The sequence below is a fragment of the Tiliqua scincoides genome, chromosome 1 (genome assembly GCF_035046505.1).
Source record: "Tiliqua scincoides isolate rTilSci1 chromosome 1, rTilSci1.hap2, whole genome shotgun sequence".
Taxonomy (NCBI): domain Eukaryota; kingdom Metazoa; phylum Chordata; class Lepidosauria; order Squamata; family Scincidae; genus Tiliqua; species Tiliqua scincoides.
In genome coordinates, this window is record NC_089821.1 from 220,540,407 (window position 1) to 220,563,979 (window position 23,573).

A 23,573-nucleotide genomic window follows, 5' to 3' on the forward strand; every position below is an offset into this window, starting at 1 on the left:
GGGTCCTTCCCTCTGTGGTAGACCCTACTTATTAGTGCAATTTTAAACTATTTCTAGCTATCCATTATCCCCATGGAAAATGATTGCATGCAATTTTTAATGGAATTCGAAGCAAAACATACGCCTGTGGGAAAGTCACTGGGGTTTTGCTGTGACTATGCGGTGTCATGGACCTCCATGCTTGGCATTTCTTCCCTGAGACAGTCTGTGCCATTGTACCCCGGTAGGTTGTGCCAGTGCCTTCATAACAGTCTTCAACAAGTGGAACTTGTGCAGGAATAGCAGGAGCTGTCTCTGTATTAAAAACAAGTATACACTACCACAAATGCAGAATTAGCCACAGATCAAGAAACATATTCTGGGTCTCTAGGCAGACTATAGCCTTCCTTGTTAGTGAATTTCCTGGATGAGAAAAGAGAAGGGCAGGGGAAATGCAATCCTGCTAATTCTCTGGACCTTGTAAAGGCTTTTGATACAGTTGACCACGATATGCTTCTTGATTCTGGGAATTAGTAGCACTGTGCTCTAGAAATCCTGTTCTGCAAGGTTAGTTCTAGAAGGAGCAGACTTCCTACACTTATATAAACACATATGCGGGCACACACCACCAGGCCACTGTTCTTTCTTCCCCTCCCTGCCTGTGGCCACTCCTTTCCCAGCCTCTCCCCATACCACACTGACCTGGGGGTAGCACAAGTTGCCACTGCCAGCTCCTCCCCTCCCATCCTGCCCACTCTACCACCAGCTGTGACAGTGTCAGGGACCAGAAGGAAAGGGTGGCTGCTTCTGCTTCTCCTTCCTGGTCTGTTCCTGCCTAAAAAGGCAGAACAGGAGGCTGGCAGTGATGAAGGAATGGTATGTTGGTGCTCCTGTTGCTGACACTGAGGGGGAGATGAGGAAGAAGGCAGCAGCTGTCATCACTGCCATAGCTGAGGCACTGACAGCAAAATAAGCAAGGAAAGTTCTGCTTCGGACTCAGCACACTTCTGTGAGGAAAACAGAAGTAGGAAAAATGGGGAGAGGGGGAGACCTTGCTCTGAGACTTCGGTACTACAGTATAGGGACTTAGCACTAAGTTCTTTTGAGGCCCAAATGATCCTGATGGCACAAAGCATCTTTTAGTCACTGGTGCTGGTGTGCCAGCTGTGCTTTCTCCTAGCAGAAATGGCCACTAATTTGCCTAAGCAGATTCATTTGAAAGGAAGTGCGTCTCCGTTCAATAGGATTACTTTTTGTTAGCATGTTTTGGGTTGCAAGCTCTGAGACAGAAGCTGCATTGCTAAGTCAACCTCTTTAGTGCTGGAAGGAGCACATTCAATCAGTCTGATCAAATACCCATTAAAAGGCAATCTAAAAAAAAACACGTAGATTTACCCCACACACTTCCAACTGCTAACTCTTAGTCCAGAAATCACAGCCAGTTTTGTCACATTGATTTTTGCACAGCAGACATAAGCTCTCTATTTGTTTTGAAGCTCAACATGGTTCCCACATATCACAGATGCACACATGCAGTTTTTCTTACCAGTAGTTACAACTACATCATCACAGCTAGGAATGGTACAGTATTCCCATCGTTGATTGGGATTAGTGGTGTAGCACCAAGGAGAGGTCTCTCCATCAGGGTTTCTACAATAATTTTTATCTAAAGCCCTGAAACAGAATATGCACAAAAACAATTGATGTTTGAAGACCTATTTGACCTTCGTGCCTGTTTTTAAGAGAACAAAGAAAGATGGAACACCCACCATATTGGCCTTGGAGACCAAGATATCAGAATAAACCTAGGTCTATGTTTATGACAATAGGACTTCATTCTTCACTTAGGATACAAGCACCAGTTTGACTCCTGCACCTGTTCTGAAGGCGTGTGTGTGGAATGACATCAAATATACAGAAATACAATATCTCCCTTGAAGACAAATGTGACAGTCTCTAGGGTACTTCTGAGAAGGACCACATTCCACTCCAGGAATCGGGTGCTTCTCTACATTCTCACATCAAAACCATCAAATTCAGTAGGTTGGGGCCATCAGTAATGTGAAGTCAGGGTCTCATTTTCATTCCTTAGCTGAGGACCTTTCTGCCCAGTGACAGCTGGAACACTGACTTTAGGAAGGGAAAGAATGGGGAGTACCTTGACCTATGTCGTTTCTCTCCCTCTCTCGTGGAGGGGGGACATGATTGAAACATACAAAATTATGCATGGGGTGGACAGAATGGATAGAGGGATGTTCTTTTCCCTCTCACACAACACCAAAACCAGGGGACATCCACTAAAATTGAATGTCGGTAGAGTTAGAGCAGACAAAAGAAAATATTTCTACCCAGCATGTAATTAATCTGTGGAATTCCTTGCCACAGGATGTGATGATGGCACCTGGCTTAGAAGCCTTTAAAAGGGGATTGGACAGATTTATGGAGAAAAAGTTCATCGCAGCTTACAAGCCATGATGGGTATGTGCAACCTCCTGGTTCTAGAAGTAGGCTATATCTGAATGGCAGATACAAGGGAGTGGCAAAAGAATGAAAGTAAGTTGTTGTCTTGGGTGCTCCCTGAGGCATCTGGTGGGCCACTGTGAGTTACAGGAAGCTGGACTAGATGGGACTTTGGCTTGATCCAGGAGGGCTCTACTTACACTGTCAGATATGGCAGGCCAGTTGCTCTGTGGGTTAAAGCACAGTGCACCTCTTACATCTAGCATCTCCCACACACCTTGCTGCCTCAACCCAGTGGGCCAGCTCTCTTTCATCCCATTTTGGGGGATCTAGTTCCCAAACTCTGACAGGCTGGTTTGAAATGATCAGATATTCATTTCCCACTATCAAGTCAAATAAGCAAACTGAACCAATTAACAGGTATGAGCTAAATTTAGCAGCGATTCAGGAAGGTTTTGGTCAAGACTCTTGTTCTTGATTTTTTTTTTGGGGGGGGGGGAGGCGAGACCAGACAGTCATGAGACTCCAATACACATTTGTGTGCTATCTGTATGGGAGGATCTGTGAAGAAGGATCTATGTGCTATGTGATCTGAAACTCTGGTCAGAATAGAGATTGTGACAGGCTACTTCTAAGGCCAGCCCCAGTGTACAAAGAGCGCTGCCATTTAGGGGGAGAAATGGGTTTCCTCAGGAGAGGGGTGCTTGCTCATGACAACAGAAATTGGAAAGTGAGAGCCCAATCCTATGTCTGTCTACTCAGAAGTAAGTCCCATTATAGTCAATGGAGCTTACTCCCAGGAAAGTGTGGACAGGATTGCAGCCTTAGTGTGCATGTTCAGGATACTATTCTCCTGATGAAATCTGAACATGAATTCAACTGCTCCCACATCTGTTTTCAAGGAGGCCAGGATATACAGAAGAACAAACTGTAATGAGATCTCCCTTGAGCATTGAAAGACTAGAATGAAAGTTGATATTGGACTGGTTCAGACAAAAAAACCCAACCCACATCACCCACTGTGCAATTTAAAGGGAGGATATGTACCCTGCACATGCCTGATCTTGTCTGATCTCGGAAGCTAAGCAGGGTCAGGCCTGGTTAGTACTTGGATGGGAGACCGCCTGGGAATACTGGGTGCTGTAGGCTTATACCATAGTCTTTCCAGACTGAAGGTTGCCAACCATGTACATCTCCCACCATTACCACCATATTCTGAATTAGAATTGTGTTATTAGGGTGGTTTGGACACTCTACTCCCCGCATAAAAATGTGAAGTGATATGGCACACTGGATGGAACATGCACACCCTCACTTTTAATTGAGCTCTGGGCAGGCTGGTGAACAGTATCATGCAAAGTAGTTCATTGCTCTTACTATGTCATTCCATAATTGAAGTGTGAGCACCTGCTTGACCACCATCCCCATGCACTTGTGCACCCGATTCCAGAAAAAAGGAAGTGAATATTCTTAAGCTATTCAAAATATCTGAATATTTTGGAACACAATATCTGAAGATAGGTTTCTCACATTTTGCACATTACTAGTTACTTCAAATATGTTATTCCACACTAGGTCTATAAGGCCCAAGCTAAAATAGATAGATTTAACTTACTTGCAAGGGTAATTCTCTGGAGTTCTAGCATGTTTGTGAGGTGTCTGAGCACTCCAGGATTGACACGTATTTCCTTTTTCTGTGACCGCTATATTGCCTCGATAGTCCTCTCCTTTTCCCACAAGACACTGGCGTCCTGGTTTAGGGGGTGGTGGGGGTGTAGCTGTATCAGAAAAAGTACACAAATGACATCAGCCTCTTCAAACTACATAAGAGAGGATAACTCAATTAAAGGTGGTAGACCAAAGCATTCATTTTTGCCTTCCTTTCTATACAAGTAAAACTACTAAAATGCTATTGTAAGTTTTATGGAACAAAAAGATGATCCATATAGCAAAGTCAGAAGATATTAGGTGTGAGTACCTCCGCATATTTAATCAATGGGCAGTCCAATCCCTCACTGGGGCAGTGCAGGTGGCCTGAATGCTTCCCCGGCAAAGGCTGTTGCACATGTGCCATAAGGCATGTTGCGCTGACTGGGAGGGGAAAGTTTGACACTGAGCTTCTTCACAGATGGGAAGATGAGCAGAAGCCGCAGATGGTGAGTTTCCCACCAGGTGGTGGGGAGGCATTCCTGGATGGGGGAAGGTGGGGAGGGGGCAAAACTGGGCAGGAGGAGGGTGGCATGGGGGTGGTTCAGGTTTGGGAGGGGATTCCCACAGCAAAATCACTGGTGCAGATCTGAGTCCTGCAGGACACCGCAGCAGCAATTTCGGCACTGCCATATCATGGGGTGGGGGAGCAGTATAGGATTGAACTCTATGTTATTCTTCATACCTGCAGCAGTTTTTCTTTCTTAAGGCGCAATCCTACCCTTCACTGGAACAGTAAGCCAAGAGACTTGTGCTGTATCCAGCACAGGGCAAGAGCCCAAAGCGGCTCAGCCAGAGGCAAGGGGAAACTTTTCCCCTTACCTTCGGGTAAGGCACCATTACCCCATGGATCACCTCAGGCCTGCGCCACCTCCTGAGGTGGCACAAGTCCAATGAGAGTGGAGCTGCTTGAAGCCGCTCCGAACTCCCCGGGAACAGGGATTGTGACCCAGCATAAGTGCTGGATTGGGAAGCACTTATTTACTTCTGTTACTTCTGGATTGGGAAGCTAGAAGCAACGCAACAAATACTGGTAAGAAGCTCAGGATGTGGACAGGAGGGCTTTCTGAATTTGTGAAAAGAGCATGCTGGAGCTTGGCCCACTGAGCCAAGCCTCGTACTGCTGCTAGTCATACTGAATTGCTAGTCTCACTGTCAGGCAGCAGGGCTCTGGGGGTCCTAAGAGTACCACCAGACACCACCTCCAGTGCCTCCAGTGGTCTAATATGAGGCATCACCATCACAGCTAGCTTGCAATTGATAATCCCATTAAGTCACACTTACCACATCGTGAAATGTTACAAAATTGCCAGCGCACAGTTGGGCTGGTGGTGAAACACCAGGGACGAGGCTCACCATCAGGATTACGGCAGTAATTCCCCTGCAGATTCTTCTCTGGAAACCTGAACATTAGATGGGAAAGCTGAAGTTTCTGCCTATTGACTGTCGCTGGTTATATCTCCTCAAGGAAAAAAAGGGGCCAAGGAGTCACAGTATGCCATCTTGTGGCTTTCATACACACAGTGCCTCCACCATACGTCCTAAGAAATCTTTCATGGCTTCCATTCATATTAATGAGGCCTGAGCAGAACTTTCTGGTGAAGTGTACCCAGCAAAAATGCAGCACCATTATGAAATATTATTCCTGGTGGAGATTCTTTAATAACACAAACAAAGCATAGCCTCTGCAGTTTCTCCCCCCCCCCCCATTTTGTGTCATACACCAGGTCTGAAAGCCCATTAATTTAGTTGCAGATATATGATTTGTATGACTTACATTGAAGGATTGTATCCATGAGTGTGAGGTTCTTGAGAAGCCCAGGCCTGACACGGAATTCCAGACTCTGTTTGGGAGACTTTCCCATGATAGTTTTCTCCGCTACAGTGCATGCATTGCTCTGTAAGTGGGAAAATCTCATTATTTATTTATTTATTTATTTTGGAGTCATGCAGCCTTGTCTTCTTCAACTTCGCTTCATCATGTAGGCACTAGCTACCCCTTGCACTATGCTTGTGTTAAAATATGACACTGTAGTCAAGCTTCTAGTCTAGCATTATAAGGGTTCTGAAGCCTCTGGGAAATTTAAAACGTAAGATGAGGCCAAAGGCCCATCTAGTCTAGCTTCCTCACAGTGGCCCACCAGATGCCTCCAGATCAGGTCTTCAATTACATTAGGCCTTCAATTATATCAGGATTAGTTCCTTGAAAATGTCTGACCTAAACTAAGTAAAGGTTTAAGAATCAGTCCACCCATATTATTGTCGTAATTTTGAAAAACTGTACGCTGTGATCTTGAGAATTATGATATTTATATGGGCACAATACCTTTTGGGATTGTTTTCCCTTTCCGATTTTGAACTACAGTTAAAAAATTATGTTTTAACTAGCCTTTTCTATAAGGTTCTGTGCTGTATAGATTTTATCTTGCATTTTGCCATTTTTTTTTCCTCTTTGACTTTTATCTACCATGCATACATATCCATGTATTCTGTCTCTAGCTGTGGTTGGTTAACCAGATACCCCATAGAAGTTCATCAGCACGGGATGCAGGCTGACATGAACTCATTGGGTCTGGTGGCGGATCTGGTACTGGTAGGCGAGCATGTGTTCTTGTGCTGGCCTATGTGGCTCATGGGTTGTTGCAAACATGCTTTATGGCATGTTTGCAACATTTGTAGGCCAGCAGAGAGGACTTGCACCAACCTACCTGGAGGTTTGGAATACGCTTTGAATGTACCAAAGGGTATAATGGACAGATGGATGAAAAGCAGGCCTGACATCAGTGGAAACATTTGATTCAGAAAAAGATACTGCAATTCACCATCAAAGGAATAAGCTCACAGAATCCACAAAACTTTCACATAAAGAACAGCTCAATTAATGTGTCAATATAGCCCAACAATGCAGTGAGAGATTTACTCAGAAGAATAAGCCTTCTTAAAAAAAAAAAAGGACTGACTGATTGACTTCACTGTATTTCACCGACATTGCCTTGCATAAAGTATCAAATGCTGGTATGGACAACCCCACCTTCACATTCTGAGATGTTACAATAATCAAATCTGGTTTCACGATCTGTTGTGTAGCACCAGGGTCCTTTCTCATCATTATCAGGATTCCTACAGTAGTTTTCTTCTAATCCAGCATTAGGGAAAGTTTCAGGTGAGTAACTAGGGAGGCAAAAGAAGAAGAAAAAGGTAACAAAAGAATGTTGTCATAAAGTATACGTTTTCCCAGGGTCTTGACCAATTTTGGATTTTTTGGACCATTAAATTTTTTGGACCTCCCCACTGAAGGAAGTCTCATAGAGTTCAATGGAGCTTGCCGTCAAGTACATAAGCATAGAACACAACCTCACGACCCAATCCTATCCAGGCCAGCCACCAGCAGAACATGCATTGTGCCATCAGTGACTGCTTTATGGCAGTGCACTGCCTGACTGCTGGTGGGGAGGCCAGAGCAGCCTCCCATATACCAGTGCATGGCCAAAGATCTGCTGACCAAGGTAGGCTGTTGGGTTAGGTGAGATGGGGCAGGGGAAGGACAAGGGAAAATGGGGGAGGGGTGGACGGAATGGAATGGTGATGGTGGAAGGGAGAGGTAGATCAGGCCCAGGAAGGGGGTGGGTTTGGCAGCAGTGGTACCTGCCAAATTCTAACCCCTTCCCAGGCCTGATCCTCCTTCACAGGTGAATGTAGACTTGCACCAGCTATAGAGCTGGCACAAGTCTGAGTTGACCTATGGTGGCTGCTGGGGCACACACCAGGGTAAGGGATTAAATGTTCCCTTACCTCAAGGAGGCCTCAACATGCCAAAACTCCTCCATGGGACGCAGTGAAGGCCATGTTGGTACAGCTGCATAACTGCATGGGGAATGAGTTAGGATTGGGCTGCCCATTTGTTGAATTCCACTCTCCATGATTAAGGCAGCAAACTCTATGAGTACTTGTGGGTCACCACAAATGGAAAACTATTCTCACTCAGAGGGGAAAAAAGTCTTACTTGGGTTCATGAGGAGTCTTGGCTGCCCATTTCTGACATAGTACACCTTTCTGCGTTTTTGATTCAGTTCCTCTGTAGTCAACTCCATTTCCTCTTCTGCATTCACGCAGATAAACTGAAATAAAATGTTTACTATTACACCACCAGTACAATACACTAGCACCACCCCTAGATTTTTTTTAAAAAACATATGCATATCAGGGACGTGCGGTAGATGGGGAGGAGGCAGGTGAGGCAGAGCCTCCCCACCAGAGTCCTTCGAAAAGCGCCACCGCCACATGAGGCGCCCAAGCACCCACTGCTGTGCATGTACGTTGTGGGTGCTTGAGCACCTCACATGGTGGCAGTGCTTTTCGAAGGGCTCTGGTGGGGAGGTTCTGCCTTACCTGCCTCCCCACCCATCACAGCGCAAGATTCCTGGCTTGCCTGCTCCAGCACGGGTTTGGATTGCACCCTAAGTTATTTGTGTACAAACTGTGTTTTCCCCCACTTTCTAAAAAAAGAATATAATATGCGGTATCCTTCACTTATATTATTTCATACATGTTTCCAATGGATGTGCACCTATGCTAGACTAAAATGGACAACTTTTTTCTGCACCTGCACCTGCTAAATTGCTGGCACAAGTAAACCCATTGCAGTGGCTGAGGCTTTCCCAGGGCAAGGGGATACATGTCCCCTTACTTCAGAGAGACCTCCAGACTGCAGAATTCCCTTGTGGGATACAGCGCAAACCACTTGGCCCTGCTGCATCTGTGTGCGGGGAATTTCCATAGGATTGGGCTACCCAACTGTGTTCAAGCACTACCTTCACTTTCAATGCTGCTTTTAGAGAATAACAGGAACACCATAGGCATGTAAATAAATAATGCGTTTGTCACAATAGCATCTCGCTTCACTGTACAAAGTAGCTTTAAGAATGACTGATAAGATTGTGCTGTGCTTGGAATGTTCTAAAATGCTGCAGAAAAGACCTAATTGCAATAAAAAGTAAGGAGCTGGATGGGGAACACAAAATTGTTGTTTGGAGTTGATCCCTTCGAGAACATGGTCTTAAACCGAGACCATGAGCATCAAAACAAATATTGAGTGGTCATTAAGAAATGTCTTGGATTTTCTGGAAGTAAGCAGGATTACAACATTTCTTCATAGACAGTTTCTGCTTTTGAATTCCATTGGGCAACTTGTTCCAGTAAAAATTTTCCTTCTTGCGTACTCTGGATTTTCTTTCACTCCCCAGGACCAAGATGACAAATAGCACTTTCACTGAATTGCCCATGCTCAGCAAATGATGTGTATGCCAGAACCTCATCTGTGTGTGCCAAAAACACTTGACCTACTACATATTTCAAATGACTCCAGCAGGCAACCACACCAAATGTCACAAAATACATTTGCAACGCATAAGAATCCATGAATGACATTGTGTTAAGGGCTCTACACTCACTTCTTTTTTCAAAGAGAGTTGCATCTGTCCTTCGGAATACATCCGTTGTTCTGGTGTTGTCACCCAAAGTGATGCATTGTTGATCTTTGGGGGTATGTAAAAAAGACCTGTTGAAATGGCAAGAGATGAGAGAGGTATTAATTTCAACTGTTGTTGATAGGTTTCTCTTATCCATTTTAAACTATTCTGAAGGCACTCCTTCCAGGATAGTTAATGTCTGTAATGGAAGATCAAAAGATCATCAGGTGGATGTTGTGGTGTTGACAGCGATTCCATGTTTTGACAGCTGGTTGACAGCTCTGGGAAGGGCAGGGCTGGCTCCACAGCTGTAATCAATCAAGGCCAATGGGACTCTGATGGACACCTGAGCTTCATTTGACCTTGATGGGCCTTTGAATGGACATGGACTGAAGAGATGGCTCAGCTGAGCCTAATTTGGACTTAACAAGGTAGCTCACAGCTGAGCTGCATTTTGGATTATGAGACATCCAAGGATAAAAAGCAGCTTCAGAAGGACCAAAGGAGCCAGAAGCAGGACACTGACCCAGCCAGGAGCTGACCCCGAGTGGGACGCTGACTGACCCAGGGGGAGAGCCGGATGCTGACCCAGCCAGAAGCTGGACCCTGACCCAGAGGGAGATGCTACCTGACAAAGAGGGCTACCTGACCCAGACCTACAGGAGAAGGGGACTGCCAGGACTCTGCTGGAGGACACAGAAGACTGGATTGTGCTTTGGAGACTGGATTGGACTTGAATTGGAGGCTTCAGACCTTTACCCACTGAGTTAAGTGGAGTTTTGGGGAGGGAAATCCTTTGGACTAGAGGACTTGCAGGGAGTGTCTGTGTTTGTAGCAATAAATTCTTGTTAACTGCTCAACTATTAAGGAGTTCTGTTCATTTCTTTGCACACCACAGCTGTTGATCCTAGAGATAAAGAGGGTGTTAATTAGCCAAAAAGCGGGCATTAGAAGGGAGTTGAGATATTCGGACGGGACATTGTCATAAAGGCAGAAGTTGCTCTTATTGTGGAACATCATAACTCTTTGCTCACATAATGATCAATTTCCCTCATGATCAATGAACATGGGCCCTCAGACCACTTTCTCAAAAAAGCCAAATGTTCAGCTACCAGGGGGCAGGGACAATAGGTCTGGCCCTGTTCCCCACACTGCATTCACAACTCAGGTGAATTTACATGTAAAGAGGGCTATACTAACAGTAAATCACAATCCAATAGAAAAATCATAAGGAGCAATAATGGTATTCACCTCTCCTGTAAATTCATGCGTATCTCGGGCAGCGCAATCCTAACTTGCCCTGGATTAGACAGACCGGCTGGTCTTCTCTGTATCCAGTGCAAGTTTCAGGCTGGTTGCAGCTTGGCCTGAAGCAAGGGGAAATAATTCCCCTTACCCTAGATAGAGTCGCACCAGCCCACGTAAAGACGTGGCACAGATCCAAGCAGAACCAAGCAGCCTGGAGCCACTCTGCACTGCCTGGGAATGAGGTCAGGATCCGGCATAACTGCTGGGTCCTGGCCCCACCCCCTGCTCTCCTGCCACCCACTCTCCCCCTGCCCCAAAATGCCTCCTCCCTGCCATCCCCACGTTCTCCCCCCCCCCGACCCCCATGCCAGCCTAGCTCAGTCGGTGCTGACCTACCTATCCCTGTCGGTGCAGAGGCTGGATGCAGCCTCCATGAGCCAGCATGCATTCCTGTGCCGGATCAGCTGACACACGAGGAGGCAGAAACATGCTTTACGGCATGTTTGCAACCCTCCCAGGCCAGTGCAAGGGACTTACGCCAGCCCTGGGCACAGTTAGGATTGCAACCTCAGTAACCTATTTCCTGTACTCTACATTTCTTAGGCTGAAAACTTATACTGTTTCCTGGGAATAAGCCTGATTTAGTTTAATGGGGCTTACTTCTGAATAGACATGCATAGGATTGTGCTGTTAATTACAGGTGAACATCGCTTAGCGACATTCCAATCAGCGACAGGCTAAGAGCAAGAAAAGGGGTCCTGCATCAAAATGAATACCGAATGGTGGGGATGAACAATGAGGTAGAGCTGTTGCCTTCATGCCCTGCTTGTCTTCTTAGAAGCCCCTGGCTAGTGTCTGCTAGAAATAGGATGCTATATCTGAAGAATTCTTGGTTTGCTCCTGCAGCAATCATGGTAGCATATGAAACATGGCACATGTTCTCTCTCTCTCTCTCTCTCTCTCTCTGGTCATACTTGGCCTTTATATTTGGGAAAATGCAAAAACATACCAAATATTTATAAACAGGAATTGTGGTCTGTATGTAAATCTCATACTACTTTCTCTCTAACCATATTGACAGTGACACCATGCAAAATCTCGTCTGAAGGGCAGGTAAAGTGCTATGTAATGTAGTTTGTTAAGCATAAATGGTGTGAACATTGGTTCACATTGAACCAATGTTGATGGAGCGAATTCATACTCTCACGATAAGTATTATATATGTAAGTTATGCAGGATTGAAATCCTGCACTGATTGGCCCAGACTTATGGCTGGCCAATTGGGTGATGGATCGAAATCTTACCATCCGATTGGCCCTCTAGTTAATGTAAGTTCTGGCCAATCGGGTGATGGATCGAAATCCTACCATCTGATTGGCCCTCTAGTTAAGGTTTCAATTGCACCAATCACGGGAAGTCTGGGCGGAGTTAAAGGCTATAAAAAGCCTGGGGTTTGCCTTGTATTTTGCTAGGTTCTGTTCTGAAGATGGAATAAATGTATTGAGCTGTTATCACTATGCCTTCCTTTATTGGACCCACTATATAACAAAAAATTTAGATGCCCCAAGGATTGAGCCAGTTATAGTGAACCTTTTGGATTCAGTGTGACAAAAATTCAGAAACTGCCTAACTTGACTCTGCTGGTGTGTCTCACACACACACACACATGAACCACCCAAACAAAAGAGATACAATTCTTTACATATTCATTTATTTTTAAAAATGCAATACAATCGTGTGTGGTCATTATAAAGAAATGTCAAATAATAACAAAAATTATTTTATGAGTAAAACTCAGTTGTTGAGTGTAGGTGAACACTGGTGTGTCACCGTTGTCATGTGTGTCTTAGTTTTGCCAGCACTGGATTAAGCAAAAACTAGCTTCCCTATCATTGCAACATTGTGCCCTATGAGTTAGCATACAAACAATGTTCCATTCCAGTCACAGCATCCAATATTTCGCAGCCTGATCCTATGCATGTTCGTTCTGAAGTCCCACAGGGTTCAACTGAGCTTGCTCCCAGGTAAGTGTGAATAGAAATGCAACCTTAGTGCTTAGCAATGCAATTCTATGCATGTCTACTCAGAAATAAGTCTGAGTGTGGGAGGAAGTGTGTATAGGATTGCAGCCTAAGACATATTTGAGATTGACCCTATTTATTAGGGCAGGGGTTCTCAGACTGGTGACTCGCAACCCACCAGCCTGGGAAGCTCTGTCTCTGCCCCGTTAAGGGCCAGGGAAGGCAGCAACATGATCTCCAGGATCATGCTGCTGTCAAGGACAAGGGGCTTTGTACACTTACCTACAGCCAGTACCAGACTTCTGGGGGGTCTGGGGATCCTGCAGACCCCTCTGAAAAAAGTAAAAAAAGCCCAGTTTTGTAGCAAAAACAGGAAAAAACCAATTTTTTTTTTACTTTTTCAATCCCCCTTGTCCAGCAGCTGGGAGTCATGCTGAGAGTCATGTTGCTGCCTCCCCTCCCCCCCCCGCAATAACTTCCTAAAAGTTTGAGAACCACTGCATTAGGCTAGTGAGAGACATTTCTCAGGATACAGCAATTCAACTCTTACCTGCAAGTAAACCTTGTTTCAGCTTCACATTTCTCAGCGCATTCTTCTTTACTGAGAGTTCTATAGACCTCTTTTTGTACACCAAGTATCCAAGCACCATCTGTCTTTACATAATCATCCAGTATATCTCCATGAACTGAATGAAAATGAACAGGGAGACAAGTTTAAAAAGTGAAAATGTTGCACTTAGTAAAACAGAAGTTTCTGTGTAGCACTAACCAATCAGATTCCTGTTCAGCTTATCTAACAGCTGTCTACATCAACATGTTCAGTGTGGGGAATTCACCACAAACGTACTTTTCTTGGCAATTTTGGGGGTGTGCGTGTGCAAAGTTTATTTATTTATTTATTACAGATATAGGTGAGGAAAATGGGTTAGACTTAGGGTTGGGACTACACAGGTTACACATGGGGGTATTGGCCATAGATTACAACATGCATTGTTTCAAAAAAAGAAATCAGCAACGACTGAAAAGAAAAATACTTATCAATACAAAAGTTATCCTATTTGTCATTATAATAATTGATTTATCTAAACAATAAAAATCTTCTAAACAGATATATCTAATATCTTTATCTAAACAGTCAACAGCCTTCCAATATCTTACACTACCTAAATCCATCTCATTCTTTCTGTTAAAACCTCCATTTCTGCTATTTCATAAATTTTATCTATTAAATTTTCTCTAGTTGGAACATCTGTAGATTTCCACTTTTGCGCATACAATATTCTTGCCACTGTACTGATATGTTCAATAAGGTGTTTCTTATATTGGTCTTTAATTTCTGATGTCGCATTTAGGAGGAATATTTTCGGTTTGAATGGTAATACACAATTCAATATCTCTTGTAACAATTTATGTATCATTTTCCAATATTTCTTTGCTTTTTCGCATGTCCACCACAAGTTCCCTCAATCTCTTTACATTTCCCTCAATCTCTTTACATTTACATGAGGGATAAAAAGTTCCCTCAATCTCTTTACATTTCCCTCAATCTCTTTACATTTACATGAGGGATAAAAAGTTCCCTCAATCTCTTTACATTTCCCTCAATCTCTTTACATTTACATGAGGGATAAAAAGTTCCTTCAATCTCTTTACATTTCCAACACTTGTTTGATGACCCAGGGTACATTTTTGCTATTTTCACTGGAGTAAAATACCATCTTTAAAACATTTTATATAAATTCTCTTTAAAAGATACCACTTTAGAGCCCAATCCTGAGGTCCGTGGCACGGCTCCGTGCCGCTGCTCAGTCACAAACATGCTGTAAGGCACGTTTGTTGGGGGGTTCCGCAGCTCCATGGTCTCCCATACCGCCGGGGCTGCAGAACAGGAGGCAGGGGCATGGCGGGAGGTGTGGGGGAGGCGTTCTGGGGAGGGGGGAGGTGTGGCCAGGGGCATGGGGGAGGCGTGTCAGGGGGAGGGGGAGAGGCGGATCCGCAGAGCTGAGCTCCGCAGGATCCTAGGCACTCGTGCAGGGCTGCTCGCCCTACATGAGTACCTTTACTTTAGCGCTGACCTTTTGGTTGCCGCTAAAGTGAGTAGCCCCATTGCGGGGCTGCTTCCCTTACTTGGGGGAAGGAGCCTCCCATGGTAGCGCAGGGGGCACAGGATCCAGCGGCAGCCCTCCATAGAGCCGCTGGGTCTGGGAGCTCCGGGCAGCTCAGGATTGGGCTGCCCGTTATCTTAATATTTATATTCCAAATTTGTTTCCAATCATCAATCGGTATATTATATCCAAAAATTTTTGCCCAGCGCACCATTGCGTCTTTAACTGTCTCATCCTCCATTCTTATCTCGAAAGTTATACATTTTTTAAATATATTATCCCTCGTCAGTCAAAAAATATTTTATCGAAACTTATAAAAACCTTCATAAAAACCTATTTTTTTGTATTCTTGTTCTTATTTACATTTCGTTCCACCAATCCAAATTTATTCCTTTCTCTTCTAACTCAGTTTTACTTAAGAGAACTCCTTTAATACTCAGCAAGTCGCTGTATGTTCTATAATGGCAGGAAGTCTGGCTCAGTTGGTAGAGCTGCCACCTTGTATGCCTGAAGATCTGAGGCTGCCAGTTCGAAACAACCGGAAATACCCGAGAACTGACGACACGCTGATATACTGATGAGCTGACCCTCAGTGGCAGAGAGCAGTTGCCGTCAAGTGGAGCGTGGGAGGCGGAGGGCCAGAGAGAGGCCAGACCGGGAAGGAATCCAGCTGGAAGGAGGAGTTCTATGAAAGACTAGAACTATTCAATTGTAAAAATCCCTCCAGTGGTTTAGAACAGCCTGCCTATGTAAACCGCCTTGAATTAAAGCCTGAGGAGAAATCTGACAACCAAAGAAAGGCGATATATAAATACCTGTATAAATAAATAAATAAATAAATAAATAAATAAAATGGTCTTTTAAAATCCAATTCGGATTAGTTGCAATTTCAAGTGGTTTTATCCACCTGGGTAATTTAGAATTTTCTTGGTAATTTTGATATAATGAGATAGTTCTCTTGATGTGCCCCAAGATATGGCTGGTCTGTGACTCGCTGCAACCACAACCCCATTTCCAGAGGTTTGCCAATCCAATGATTTCTTCACCATGTCAAATTATTGGAACTTCAGAACTGTGGAGACTTGGCACTCAGTTCAGATGTGTTAAAGCTGATGCCAAAAACAATAGCCCTAGCCTCCTCTTCCTTCTCTCTCACCCATGATGTTTTGGGTGGTAAACACATTCCATGCTGTCACTGTGTTGTGAATATCTCACAACATTATGTTAATATACTATGTAATGAATTTCCCCACTCCAATTCTTTATTATTGACTGCTGTGGTAGATGGGGAAACACAGTGGGCCAGTTCAGACAATATATTCAAGTCAGTCCCCTCACTGCACGTTTAGGGATGTGCACAATTATGTCACAGTCCCCCTCCTTATGTGCCTTCTGGATTCTTCTAAGCACGTCTGAAATTTCTCCTCCGCTGAATACTAATACAGGTGTATTAATACACTAGGGGCGCAATCCTAACCCCTTATGTCAGTGCTTTCCAGCACTGGCATAGCTGTGCCAATGGGACGTGTGCTGCATCCTACAGTTGGGTGTCACACACGGAGGCCTCCTCAAAGTAAGGGAATGTTTGTTCCCTGACCTCAGAGCTGCATTGCCCTTATGTCAGTGCTGGAAAGCACTGACATAAGGGGTTAGGATTGGGCCCTAGTACACTTAATAGGTTCTCCAATCCCTGTTGTTGTGTGATTAGGTAGTTAAGCGAAAATTCAGCCCAATCTAGTGCCAATCTAGAGTGCAAAACAGTGCACTCAGGGAGTGCAAAACAGACACTCCCTGCCAAAAACTACGAGCTGGCTACACAGGCTACTGGAGACCAACTGCCTCTTCTTTGCAATGAGCCTCTTTACACAACAAAGACTAGCCACTGCAGGCTATGGGAGTCCTAACTGCCTCATTAAAAGCATTGTTGTTGTGCTTTGACCACCACTGGATATGTGGTCCATACATAAGTGGAAGGTTGATAAGCAGCTTAGACCATGTGTGGAGGGGGGTTCTGATATACAGGATTAGAGGGATCAGAAAGGCACTCTAGGAGAAGAGCTGGGGCGCACTCTTGTGTATTCATGAGGAATACTCATGTGTATTCCTATTTGTGCATGAGAAGGCTGGTCAGAAAAGTGTTGTCTAAACCAGTGACTTTATGTCATACATGTTGCCTTACTAACAGCACAGAGCTACCATAAGAAAAGATGAATTGGCTTACCTCAAGTGGCAAATTTTGTTGATCATTAAACAGCAACCAAATCTCAATTGTTCACTTAACTATAAGATGCTTATCACCATGACTTTGCCATTTGAATTTTCTCTGTGAAGCACCAAAGTGCCTGGGACTGTCTCTGCTTAGATGGTAGAAGTGGAAGAGGAAGTGACACTGGGCTGCTGCTTGCAGCAGATACTGTAATGCACGGACCATAATGTGAGCCTGGGTTAATAGGGACAAATGCTTCATAGCAGGGGTCTCCAAACTTTTTGGCCAGAGGGCCACATCAAATATCTGGTGTGGTGTGGAGGGTCAGAAAAAAAATTTAAATATAAAATTTAAATAAATAAATTAGAGTTGGAACTTAGATGAGTGAATAAATGAATGAACGGACTCATTCATTCCACCTCTCTGGCCCTCAGAACACCCTCCAGACACAATCAGAGCACAGTTCTGGTCATGTTCAGTTGAGTGGGCCAGAGGCTTTCAGGGGACAAGAGGTTGGCCATGGGCTGGAAAGAGGCTTGCTGCGGGCCGCATCTGGCCCCCGGGCTGGGTTTTAGAGACCCCTGCTTTATAGCTTTATTCTGCCATGAGTTTTCTGTTCTTCAAAGGACTTGAGTAGTAAACTGAACTGGCTTGCTCTGAACACTTGCGTTCCTGAGTAAATGCATACTAAAAATAGCTGGGCTATCAAAGCTTTCACAGTGGCCACTAAGAAAACAGGGAGGAAGTTCAGCAGAGAGTTGAGCAAGATGAAATTATTGCTTTAGACAGATGGAAAAATAATGTAATTCTGTAACTCCTGGACAGAAGAGAGATTTCCAGAGAGCCACCAGCTGGCCCAGACAGAACCAGTTGCATTGAAAGCTATCCCAGAACAACATCTCAGTGCATCTCCCCCCCCTCCATCTCTGCTGAACAACAATCCCGGGGACAGGAAGATGAGTGAGGAGAACAGAGTCCAGTTCACTCTGTTCAAGTGCTATATTTGTGCAGAAGCTTTAAGTAGCTTATACTACACAACTGAATGGTGAAATTAGTGAGAAAGTCCATATGCATCAGAATGCCTACGGAGGTTTCACAAAGTGGCAGTTCTAAATCCTGTTTTCAGGATGTTAGAACCTCACCACCAACAGAGGTAGCTAACTTAGGGTCAAATCCTATCCAATTTTTTACCCATGGTATAGCTATACCATACAACATACAACAAACCTTTATTAGGCATATAGTTTTACAACTAATATCTCCAGACAGTCGTGTATAAAGTATATGTTAAAAGAGAAATAAAAATAAGGGTTAAAACACAACAATTTACTTACAGAGTTACTCCAAGTTGCTTAGGACCAGCAGCTTAGTCCGCTTCAAGTTGCTCACATATAAAAGTTTAGCAACTGGAAGCATTACTAGTTCAGATTCACCCGCCAGCAGAAGTTGTAAAAAGGTGTTCTCAGAGATAACTTTTATGATTCTTGACAATGAAGGGAGATACTGGTCTCTGAGCACTTGATTGAAAGCATAGTGCAGAACAATGTGTGGAAGAGAGTCTACCACTCTGAGGTCACAAATGCAAACTCGTTCTTCCTTCAGGGTATTTCTAAACCTACCAAGTAGGTCTTTAGAAGGCAACATGTTGCAACGGGCTAATGTAAAAGCCCTCCTTGCAAAGGGGCACTCTAAGAAGGTCAGGTACTTTGGTTGTTGACCAAAAGTATTGTTAAGATGGAAATTTAAGGGCGAACATATTTTTGGTGCTGCAGCCAAAATCTCTTGCCTTTCTATATCAGTTAGTCTTGTTGTCAGGAGCCTAATAGAAATCTCAAGTGTAGCAGCTCCTTGTAGATCTTCCTCGAGACCCATTTATCTGATTTTCTTATAGAAAAGAGCTAAGCAGGGCAATAACAGTGAGTCAGTCAGTAACCCCTTTAACAATGGGTTTTGGTCAGCCCTGAAGCACACTTTGGCCCAGTATTTTAAGAAACTGGACTCTGCTAGGAACTCCAGCCTATATTGATCTGTCTCCAGGCAAAGTGCTGCATAAGGAACGCAATGTGGTACACCTAAGATCTTGTATAGAAAATTTGAATGAATCTTTTCAATTGAGTCATTTAATGATGGCATCCAAACTGGAATGCCATACAAAATTTGAGGTGTAACTTTGGCATTAAAAGCCTGGAGAGCAGCTGGAATAAATGAATTACCCCAAGAGAAGAAAAAACGAGTTATAGCCTGAACAGCTAGTTTGGATGAATTAATTACTATAAGATGATGGGAAGACTAGAAACGTAGTAATGAAACTGGAGACCAAGATACTGGAATTCCTTGACTTGTTGTATTGATTTACCATTGAAAAAACCAAGACTGTAGTTTCCAAGAGTGCCCAAACACCACAATCTTGGACTTTTCATAGTTTAGCTGCAGAGTGTTGTTGGTAAGATATTCTATGCAGGTGTTAACCAGTCTCCTTAATCCTATTTTAGTTCGAGATATCAGGGCCATGTCATCAGCGTACAAAAGTAGAGGGATATCCACTGAGACTAATTTGGGGGAATGCATATCGAAGTTTGCTAGATAGGGAGCCAGATCATTGATGAAGAGATTGAACAGGGTGGGAGCAAAAACGCACCCCTGCTCGACCCCCTTGTTGATTGGAATTGGGGCCGAGAGGCCGCCCCTCGGAGATAATTTCACTTGGCATGAAGGGCACGAATTACTATTAATAACCTTTTGTCCACTCCCATCTTCACAAGTTTATCCCAGAGTCTCTCTCTATCTATGGAGTCAAAGGCAGACTTTAAATCCAAAAAGACCACATAAAGTCAGAATTTATTTTGAGTCCTTTGTTTGGAGATTAGATGGGATAATACCGCACACTGATCAATTGCGAACTTATTTGGCCTAAAACCTGCTTGCTCTGGGCCTATCCAGGCTGAAAGTTTCTTCAGTAGATGGGTGGCATACATTTTCCCTGCTAGGTCTAAAAGGCTGATTGGCCTGTAACTGGGGGGGGGGGGGAGTTTTTTATCCCGTTTTTTGAAGATGGGAACAAAGATAGATCTAGTCCAAGTGTCTGGAAGTACCCCAAATTTATCAATTCTGGTGAATAGTTCTGCGATTATTGGGGCCCACCACTCTGGTGCTTCTTTATAAATATCAGGAGGAATTGAATCTGGTCCCGCTGCTTTGCCCAGCTTTAACTGATTAATGAGTGAAAGAGCTTCATCCACTGAGACTGCAGGACAACCTGGGAGATCTAACGGGAGTGGCATATTAATGATGGATATAGGTTTAGATTCATCAAAGAAGACTGATTTAAAATGTGCTTCCCACATTTTAGCTGGAATTGCTGTGAAACCAAATGAGTTTTTACAGAAACAGCCTGATATAGTTTGCCAAAAATTCTTGATGTTTTTAGATCTCACAGATTTAATTAAAACGTGACCATCTCGCTGTTGCATTGTGGTGTAACAAAGTTTTAATAGCTTCCTTGAGTTGGGCAGACAGCTTAAAATAGTGTTGTAAATTTGATCTACAATTAGTTTCTCGAAATTTATTATATGCACTGTGTACAGCGATCTTCAGGGTCAAGCAAATCTGCTCTAACTTGGTAAAATTCTTTCTCCCGCCCTCTGTTCTTTGAGGCGGAGGTATCTGGCCCAACTTGTTCTGGAGAGTTGATATTAAAACCTTGAATAAGGTCACAATCCCTAACTGGTTATCTGGATCCAGAGTAGACAACTGGAACATGTCCTCAGTTTGTAGCAATGCGCAAAAGGACTCTTTAGTGCCTGCATCCCATTTAGTTCTTTTAATTATGTCAGGGTGACCGTCTTCCACCTGAGTGTGGGAATTGTGATGGCAATCTGAGAAGTAGGCCAAATCACATATTAAAGGTAAATGATCACTAGACTGTGGGTATCCAACTCTAAAATTCACTATCTATGGGAGGAACTAAAAGGGAACCAAAATGTAATCAGTAACACTCATACCTCTAGTTGAAATATGGGTATATTCTCCTTTATCCCCCAGATAATCTAGGCCATTTAACCAAGTGAGGCCATTCGTAATACAAAATTTAGCCAAATTTAGCCAAAATTTAGGCCGCATTAATTGTTCTATCTTTCGACTGCCTTTCAAAGAGACAGAGCTCTGGTAAGGTCATATCAATAGGCAGATCTAAGATTTGATGAAAGATGTCGTTATTGTGTCCCACCCTGGAATTAAAAACTGCAGAAATTATTGGTATGAGAGAAGGAAATTTACCAATCAATTCATTAAGTATGCCACTGAAATATGCCCATTGCTTTTCGGTTGCCGCTTTATCGTTAACGGGTGGCATGTACAGATTTATAACCATATTGCTTTGATGTGGCAACCTCAGCTTAATTGCCTGGATTTTACAATAGCTATCAGCCATAAACAACAACTCATGCTTAAAGACTGGTTTCACTAATATAGTGAGACCACCAGCAGGACGACCTTTTGCTGCGCTCTTCCGTGCTGTGAGTGATGTTGCGGAGAACCCTTCAATGGGTATGGTAGCCCATGTTTCCTGCAGCAGTATAACATCTCTATCCCTTAAGATTTCATCTAGCACTTTCTCCCGTAACTTTGCAGACCAGCCAGCGATATTCCAGGATAGGATTATCAGTTGTCCTTTGAGGGCTCCAGGGAGTCGATTTGAAAGCAGTCAGTCTGATGGAATTAAGGGAATTTGAATTTCTGAGCCCCTCTGCATGATTGCGGCAGGTGGTTGTAGCCCAGGCTCAAGCATAATAGTCTCCGGCAATCTTAGCTTGGTTTCCAATTGGTCTGGCAAATCGGTCTCTTCTAGAGCATTGCCTGTTACTACTATGGCTGGAGTTCCATCAGAAACAGGATGAATCCATGGTTGTTGGCTTGATTGGGTATCTGCTGTTGAAAGCTCGGATGGTTGTGCCACAGCTTCCTCTAAAGCAGTAGAGGCAGGTTGCTGTTTAATTTGAATAGGTGTATTGGGTATCACCACGCCCTTCATTTTATCATCTAAACAGCAGTGGCCATTTTGGTGGCTCTTTTGGTGGAGGGACCAGATGGTTAAAGGACTGTTTCTCACACTCAGAAGCCCTGGCTGAGCTAACAAGAGGTGGCACTGTAGCGGGAAAGCCCCCAAGAGAGAGAAAGTAAGGCATGCTTCCCCTAACTGGGGACTCCTGATACATCTCAGGTCACCCTCAAAGAAGGGTCTTTGTCTGAAGAAACCATTGGAGAGTCTCGTGGAGAAGATGTACTCTCACATGATGTAAGGGGATGTGTAGTCTGCATCATACCCAACAGCTCCTTCCAGAGCATTTCCACTTCCTGCACAGTCTGTCTTTGTTCCTGATAAGGTAAGACTCTGAATGCCTCCAGGGCCTCCCTAGTCAGCTTGACCTCATCCACATCCAGTTGAGGCAACTGGTCCTTAGGCTGGGAGCTTTATCACAGTTGAAGGAACCAGATTTTGCAAATGGCTTCATTGTTTGTAAGGGGTCAAAGGACAAACCTTGGGAGGCGTTATCAGAGATTGAAAGCTCTTCAGAGCTGGGCAGAGGAGTCCTTAAAGAGTGTTCCTTAGCATGTTCTTTATCTACCCCCTCAATTAGAGGCTGTGGGTTATATGGTGAAAGAAGCAAATCTGGGGCAAGAAAAGCTGTTATGTTGTCAAAGTGAGGGTCTGGAGCCAGCAGCAGTCCCAGACGATTAGTCATTATCTCTATTTCTCCCACTTTGATTGTTAAAGGGAGACTGAAGCTCCCCTGCGGTTTTCCGAAGCACATTTCCTTTGCCATAGAATCTTAGACCATATTAGCAGCTTCTATAATAGAATTTGACAGCTTTTTAGAAGGTGGGCTCAGACCTATGGAGATATCAGACTCTATCAGCTCGCACGCTTCACTTGACATCTCAGATACCAGATTTTTCCTTCATGTCTATGGTTGGGTTGTCTGCTTTGTTCTAAGAGACGATCCAATCTTATCTTCAGATCCTCCAGTTCATCACGCTCATGTACTTGATATCTACCCTTCACAATAGCTTGTCTTGCAGATACTGTACCATGAAGATCTGGATTGCGTGTTGTTGGCATATCTGACTTCCTAGTGATGTTGACTTCAGCATGTTTAGCTTTTTTCCTGATTAATGTTCTGATGCCTAGCTCTTTAAAGACGCGCTGAGGGAGGATATCAAATCTTCTGAGCCACTGTGCTGAGTGAAATATCTGCTGGGGCACACTTGCTGAGCTGAAGTCAAGAAAAAGTCTTTTATACGTTAACTGGGAGGGTAAAAAATAAAAGTGCTTTATGTCCGAATGAGCAACCTGAAAGTTCAAAAGTTGGGAAAGGGACAG

The 23,573-nt window shown here is 44.0% G+C and overlaps 1 protein-coding gene across 1 annotated transcript in view; it reads right to left on the bottom strand.

Moving 5' to 3' along the window:
* Nucleotides 1–22,935, bottom strand: part of PLG (plasminogen) — a 39,690-nt gene extending 16,755 nt beyond the window's left edge. The window contains exons 1-10 of the mRNA XM_066622856.1: nucleotides 22,731–22,935; nucleotides 13,434–13,569; nucleotides 9,597–9,703; nucleotides 8,150–8,264; nucleotides 7,178–7,317; nucleotides 5,924–6,044; nucleotides 5,431–5,549; nucleotides 4,055–4,217; nucleotides 1,526–1,653; nucleotides 123–294 (exon numbers count right to left, since the gene is read on the bottom strand). Coding sequence (XP_066478953.1) covers nucleotides 123–294; nucleotides 1,526–1,653; nucleotides 4,055–4,217; nucleotides 5,431–5,549; nucleotides 5,924–6,044; nucleotides 7,178–7,317; nucleotides 8,150–8,264; nucleotides 9,597–9,703; nucleotides 13,434–13,569; nucleotides 22,731–22,935 — 1,406 coding nt within the window. The remainder of the gene's footprint in view (nucleotides 1–122; nucleotides 295–1,525; nucleotides 1,654–4,054; nucleotides 4,218–5,430; nucleotides 5,550–5,923; nucleotides 6,045–7,177; nucleotides 7,318–8,149; nucleotides 8,265–9,596; nucleotides 9,704–13,433; nucleotides 13,570–22,730) is intronic.
* Nucleotides 22,936–23,573: the final 638 nt, after the last annotated feature.